Genomic DNA, 7777 nt, shown 5'->3' on the forward strand with positions numbered 1-7777 from the left:
TTAAATCTTTTTTAGTTTCTGAAATACTAATTTTGCAACTTACGGGTTGTTGCCTGGTTCTGATCTGAGTTACTTAATTTATAACTAACGGTAACAGAAATATGATAATAACTAATGCGGGTTGATAAATTACTCGGAAACTTGGTTTTTGGCAATTGTTAATTTACCGACCGTGGCAAATGTTTAAGTATGGTAAAATAATGGTACTGGTAATATTACCAACTCTGGTACTTGAAAGGAACGGTAGTTATTAGTAGAACCTGTTACCGGCATGAGTTACCTCTTAACTTTGTGTCTTACGGCTTATTTTACTGTACTCGCATCTATTCGAAGTCTATATGCTATGCTCAAGAAGCGCAAAGCCTCAAGGCGGTGTTCTTAAAAAAGACTCTTTTGACCAATCAGAACACCTTTTGATTTCTAACCGGGATTTTGAAGTGATTTTTGAACAAGACTTACCGGGTGGTACTCACACGGGTTTAAGGAGCTAAAAGACGCGACAAAGCTATTGACCAATCAGATCGTTTCTCGATCTTTTGACCATGCTCCTGAACGTACTTTTGAGAAAGAGTTATTGGACCCTACTTGCAGGCGTACAGAGAGTCCAGAAATTGCAACAAATATATTGACCAATCAAACGCGTTTTAGTGAACTGGTTAACGACTGAGATTTCTTTTACCCCTTTCAACGGTTTAAAACACGAATTTCAAGAGAAGGCTAACTCGGCGTAGTTGCTACGTGCTTTGTCAATTGGTACGGCAAGTTTTTGCAGCCAATCAGGTTGTTTTGTCACCAGGCAATCAGCCAATCAGATGTTTTTACTGATTTTGACCGACTTCCTGAACAAATTTTGAAGAAGGCAACAGTTGTCGCGACTTGTAGGAGTCTAGAGACTTAGAATTGACAGAAAACTGTCTTGACCAATCAGATGACTTTACGGGTTTTTAACCAACTTCTCGGCCGATTTTCAAGAAAAGAATTACGGGAGATGACTTACAAGGACTTGACGAGTCGGAATCCACGATAAGATGACTGACCAATCAGATTGCTTGTTACTAGGAAAACGACTAATCAGATTTTGTCACAGGGTAAAACAGCTAAATTTTACTCGTAGGCTAACAAAACGTGTGGTATACGTTAAAAGCAGTTATATGAACATAATGAATGCCAAACAACAGTGAAAACAACACTTGCAAAACTAGTAGGTACAAAAACGAGACTCGGAGTAATAAATTCTAAAGGTTAGGTGATGACACAGTGGTTCGAACTGTAGTTTAACGTTTTTGCGGACGCTTGACAATGGGAGATACTACTGACAACACATGGTAATAAAACAAGATAATAAGAAAAAAAAAAGAAAAAGGTAAACCAGGTCAACCGGGGCTCACCATGCCCACGTCTACGGACGTGACAATATATACCCAACCGTTTTAGTAAGAACATGCTAAATATTGCTAGTTCGAGTAATATATTAATTGCACTCGAATTGTTACTCATTATTGTACTTATTATATAAATATCTACTTTATTAAGAATATACTATCTATTGTTGCATAATACTCTCAATCGAGAGTTGCCTTTTACTCTATTTTATTGTACCTAAATAACCTCATATTATATGCATTCCTATATATTCTCATTGCTTATTGTAAGTTTTTAATTTCTGAAAGGAAACGGATGACCAGCTCATCTTTAATATTCTGGTGCTTCAGGAACGCGCTAAACTGCGCATCTTGAAGCGTTTTCATTCTTCTTCCTTGTTCACGGCTTTGCCGCGCTCTTTTGGCTTAGGTACCGCCATCTTGAAAGACGCCGCGTCCTCCGCCGAAGTGGCGCCGACCGTCAAGAGTCGTCTTAAAAGGTATGTGTTCATGATGTCGCTTGTCGCTCATATTCAGCGACAAACGAGTCACGTGATTACATATGTCGCTGACTTCGACTGTCGCTCATGTAAATGGGATAAGAGCGATAAATGTCTTTTGATGATTACATATATTGATTATGTTGTCAGAATGAAACTTGGTGTTGTGTAAAATAAATGCCAAAATTGTGTGTGTGCACAATGTCATATCAAGAAAAATATCACGAGTGGGCCTGTCAAGTTGCCGCGATTGTTCATAATAAAAATGAAGAGCAACTACGNCGAAATAAAACGATAGTCGCTGTATACATTAATGAATGTATAAAATTAAAAAAAATATATAAAAAGAAGAGATTTTGGGTTGATCCATTGTTTGAAAGACGACGTGAACATGGATTTTATTACGCATCTGTTCCAAGATTAACACCAGAAAATTTTCGCAACTATTATCGTATGACAGCTACGCAATTTGAAGAATTGTTACACTTAGTGGCACCTGCAATCACTAAACAAACAATAATTAGAGAACCATTACCTCCTGCTGAGCGACTATCCATAACATTAAGGTTTGTTTGTCATTGCATAACATCATAAATTCAAAAATAATTATATTTGATTAAATTATATATTTAGATATTTAGCAACTGGTGATTTGATGCATTCAATGTCGTATCACTTTCTTGCTGGAGTGTCAACAATAAGTCACATAATAGGTGAAACATGCAATGCTATATGGAACTGTATCCATCAGAAAGTGATCCCACCATCAAAAACTACAGAGGAATGGCTACACCTTGCTAAAGAATTTGAAGAGAAATGGGATTTTAATCACTGCATAGGCGCAATTGACGGCAAACATGTTATTATTGAGGTAATNTTATTGATTAATGTTACATTTATCATAGGATATTATAAATTTGATGTCTAAATGATTATTCTTTTTCCAGTGTCCACCTAACGCAGGATCATCTTATTTTAATTATAAGAAGTATCATAGTATTGTGCTCCTCGGAATCTGTGACGCACAATATATGTTCACGTTTGTTGATATAGGAGCCTATGGTCGCTGCAGTGACAGTGGTATTNTTATGAATTCAACGATTGGTCAAAAATTTGCATCAAAGGAAATGAACGTACCTGCACCAGAACCTCTCAGCCCAGGTAGACCCCCTTTACCATATGTTCTAGTGGCCGATGAAGCCTTTCAATTGACGGATTATTTGCTCCGGCCTTATCCAGGAAAAGGCGGTTTAAACGACGAGCGAAATATTTATAACTATCGCTTGAGTCGAGCCAGAAGAACAATCGAGAATACATTTGGTATTTTAGCCAGCCAATGGAGAATTNTGAAACGACCGATCAATTGTAGTATGGAAAAGACAATTTCAATTGTTAAAGCCATTATATGTCTTCATAATTGGATTCGTCGAATAGATATTGAAGAAAATGAATATGTTACTCCAACACTAATTGATCAAGAAAATGATGACGGCTTTATTCCAGGCTCTTGGAGAAATTGCATAGATAATAGTGCATTTGCAAACATAACTCATTGCGGTTCTAATAATAGTTCTCGTCGAGCGATGCAAATTCGAGAAGAATTCTGTAAATATTTTAATAGTGAAGGTGCTATACCAAGCCAGTTCTATCATTGTTAGTTTTTCTAATCATTAATTGTATAGATTAATTGTATATGCAATTTTACTTGTTTGAAAATGTTTTGTCTTGCTTATGTCTTGTTTGTGTTTGTGTTTATTGACTTTATTAACTTTATATAAATAATTAATAATATTTACTAACTTTATATAAATTTTATTATAAACTTTATTATACACATATATCTTTTCAAAACAATAATAAAATGAAATGAACAAAATGTAACATAAAAGACAATTTTTACTTAAAACAAATCAATAAAGCTTAATCTTCTCTAAGTATATCATATGTTAGGTTCATCATTTGCTGAATGACATGTAACTGCTTTTTTGGATTCATCTGTCTCAACCTCCATCCGATTACTGCTAAAGACGAATCAATTTCATCATACTTGGGTGCTGGCGGTAGTGCAAATGGAGTTGATGGTTGACAAAGTGAATCAGCAATTCTATCTAATGCACTGGACTGCTGTCCTAAATTCTTTTTTCTTTTAATTTGCGTATCTGCAATTTATTGGTTGTTTATTGTTATTATTATTTTTATATTTTAATTTTTGATCAAATAATAGTCAAGAGCTTTTATTATTTCTTATAGGTCACTCTTATACTTCTTGTTTCTGTTAAGACCACTTTAGCATAAAACATTCAAGACAGATATTACTATAAGTCAAGTACCTGATGCCCCTGATTCTAATTGATCATTGCCAGTTGCATCATCATCATTTATTGATTGGTCAATATTATTTAAAGAGTCATCATCATTAACATCAATATTAGAAACTTTTCCCCTAGAAATATAAAAATTACAAGTTAAAAACAAAACAGTTCGAAAGCGTACGTAATCAAAATATATAATTTTTACTTTTTGACAAGACAGAAGTCACGCAGGAATTCCATAGAGTCATAATGGTGCCACTTTTTTGTAGGAGGAGGTCTAGCTGATCCACTAGAAAGATTTTCGGACTGAATTATTCGTCGATAGGCATCATGTAAATTTTTAAACTTTTTTTTTGCTTCTTCCCCGCTAAGTTTGCCTGTAAATAAATTTTTTTTAAATATTTTAACCACGAATGTTTTTAACGTTTTTTTACCTCCCAATGTTTCCGAGACTTCATCCCACAATTTTTTTGTCAATCGTTGGCATCGCTGTTCTAATGGAATAGTAAAATCCCACAAGGGTCTTTTTTCTTGAACGGATAAAATGAGGAGTTCCTCGTCGTCGTAATTCAATGACTTTACAGTTTTTCTTTTGGCTTTTTTATTATAAAATCTACTTTCATTTTTTCCTTGTGATGTTTTTTTGTTTGACGGAAATATTTTTATGGTTCGTAAAATCAATTTTATTTTAAAAAATGCACTTATTACTGCAACTTTCAGGATTTCAAAGTTTCTACTTACCTGTAACTTTTTCAACCGGCAAGACAACTTCTTCATTGTCGACAAGGCTTCGTCGAACAATGCGATTATCATCTACAAATAATAATATCAATTTTTGTAGAATATTATTTTTCTCACTGACAAAACAAAAAGTAAGTAAATATATATATTATACTTGTTACTGGATAAAAATAAAAATTTGTATCGATGAAGAACCGATTGTATCCTTCCACGCAATCATGAGACGGAATACTCTTTTCCTCGATAATCATTTCACATATTCCACAAGTATGTACAACAGCTATCTGAAAATTGTATAAAATTATATTAATTAATGTTAACAATTTTTCTCCTGCTGTGCATGATTACATTAACTTTGTAATACATTAACCTAACCTAACAATTAACCTTGAAATTATAACAAACTGAATTCATTCTATTTATTTGATTTTTTAATTCCAATATTTTACTACAATAAATATAAGAAACTTGTACTTATTTCTTTATTTATTTATTGTACTTACATCTTGCGATTCGCAATATATTACATCTTCCATATTTAAACTCATTTTGCGTGAGAGCGACGTCGCTAAAAGTTAGATTCAATCCAACTTTTCTTCGGCATCGCTAGCGACAAGAAAGTGGACAAAATTCGATCACGTGACTACTCATCTCAGCGACAAGCGACACTATGAAATTGTACCTAAATGCTTTGTTTGCGACCGAAAGAAGGAATGTGCTTACTTGCGCATTCTACTCAAAGTATTACTCTGGTATTTTTTTCGGATATAATATAAATCAGTGCGCGTTAATAAATTTGAGGCATGAATTGTTACTACTTAAATTGTTCGACAATTGTAAATGCGAAAAAAAACCAAGCGCGGTAGTAGATTCGAGTGGCGAACTCATCGGTGGCGTCGCGTTATAGCGTGGATTGAAAGCACCGTGTTACGTCTCGGTCGGTCGCGGCTAAAAAAAAATTAAAAGGAATTTAGTCCTCGGACCATTGACTGGAAGTTACCGCTATTTTCGGTCAAAACCCGAGATCGCCCGCGGCAAGGGAGTCGTTCACGAAAATGTAAGAAGGAAAACGTGACGGAAGACGGTGGTCTCCAGAGAAAACAAACACCGTAAGGTCGTTGAGGTTGCGCGCTCCGACGAAGTTTACTTTATTTATGACGTAGGCGTGTTGCTGTATACACTCTACACATTCTATTAACGATTTATAGGTCACGAGGCTCTCGTGACACAACTGACAACGAACGCAGGGATGCCAGATTCCGGCCGCTTGGTAGCATGCGGTAGCATGGAGGGGATGCGCACACAGCTTCATGTCACGGCTCGAAGCTGTGTGCGCATCCCCTCCATGCTACCGCATGCTACCAAGCGGCCGGAATCTGGCATCCCTGAACGAACGTCCGCTCGTCTTCGCCCGAGTTCGACTCCGTGGCTTCCTAAAACTCGGCGGATATGGCGCAGGAAATTTGCGTCGTTGCACCGCTCACAGAGTGTGTACGAAGGCGCGTCTAGATTTGCGGGTAAATCTAAGCGGAAAACTCGCGCTATTCGGCAACGCGTGGACAGGAAAGTTCTCATTGAATTTACTGGGGGAATATAACCGTGGTGAGAAGAAGGGAATATCATGAAAGCGTGCTATTACTCCGAATCGCTGATGATAAGCTGCTGCATGCAAATATCGCAGTTATACGCGAGCAGGAACCGCATTATATTTGCCCGACACCGGCAGCACTGAATGAATCCGGCTCTTACTTTCGCGTTTATTACAGGCACGTGATAGTTAACTTTGTCTCGCGGTTCCGTCGGCGGAATATTACCGGCGCACAATGTACAGTAAATATCGTCGGTCCACAAGCGTATCACGGCGCAAACTTGTTTGCACAGGAGTTGAAAAAGGTTCATTAGATTTCTTTTCCGGAAATAAGTAATATGCTTGGATCTGAGAGTTCGTAAAAGTCGTCGGTGTGTTCTGCTATAAAGAAGAGGCATGATTATGACATTCCTCGCAGTTGCGTACACTTGGTAAAATTGTGGTTATGCTTACGTTGCACCTATCACAACAGATTATATTGGAACGGTTCCCCATGAGTACTCCGTGAGTTTCAAAGACTGTACAGTAAAGCCCGATATTTATCTCGTACATGCAATATGCACAATAGACTATGCTATCCCTGTACCGCTGGTATCTCGATACCTTGCGTAATCGACCTAAGCTATATTTCTCCCAGTGATCGAAATTCTCGGGTAGGTAAATGACTGAGCCACTTAACGGAAGTTTTCGTACGCGAATACATATTTATTTTAGTCTAAAGTAATTACAGGAGGAGCGGGTAACACTGTACACATGAGTTTTTCATGATATACGCGGTATCGCGGGTCAGTTTTTGGCAACGTCACCGTGTAATACCAATGAGTGGTATGTACGGGAACTAACTAGTGGTTCCAATACCGAACAAAATTTTAATATCGGTATTTCGGTACTAAGATTTCTGCAAAACTGGTAATACCGGTAATATCGGTATTTTTTGGTGCTGAGATTTTTTTCTAAGAGATCAAATATATTAAGGAAAATTTTAAATGAATCTTAATTAAAAGATAAATATATTCTAGTTTTATAATTTTAATTTATTAACCACTTGCGCTACGATTTAACTCTCGGTCGCCGCGCCGCGCTCCGCGATTTAACATACGGTAAGGCGTCACACTGACGCCGCACCGCATCTGCGAGCGCGAAGCTTTAAGCAGTGCCGCCTTAGCGCGTTGGTAGTGTCTTATATAAAGAATTTTACACAGATATGAATAAATATTTATAACAATAACGTTTTATTAATTAATAATCTACTTCTGTATGGTAGATTTCGAAACA

The 7777-nt window shown here is 36.7% G+C and overlaps 1 protein-coding gene across 1 annotated transcript; it reads right to left on the minus strand.

Moving 5' to 3' along the window:
• Positions 1–3781: 3781 nt before the first annotated feature.
• LOC109861967 lies at positions 3782–5545 on the minus strand. The gene is made up of 7 exons (XM_020441838.1): positions 5418–5545; positions 5069–5198; positions 4915–4986; positions 4608–4802; positions 4379–4550; positions 4192–4304; positions 3782–4020 (listed from the first exon to the last, which is right to left on the minus strand). Exons 1-7 carry the CDS (start codon positions 5460–5462, stop codon positions 3782–3784), a joined length of 966 nt encoding a protein of 321 aa, XP_020297427.1. The 5' UTR covers positions 5463–5545.
• Between the last annotated feature and the right edge of the window lie 2232 nt (positions 5546–7777).

Source organism: Pseudomyrmex gracilis, unplaced genomic scaffold (genome assembly GCF_002006095.1).
Source record: "Pseudomyrmex gracilis isolate BER0280 unplaced genomic scaffold, ASM200609v1 scaffold_1210, whole genome shotgun sequence".
Classification (NCBI taxonomy): domain Eukaryota; kingdom Metazoa; phylum Arthropoda; class Insecta; order Hymenoptera; family Formicidae; genus Pseudomyrmex; species Pseudomyrmex gracilis.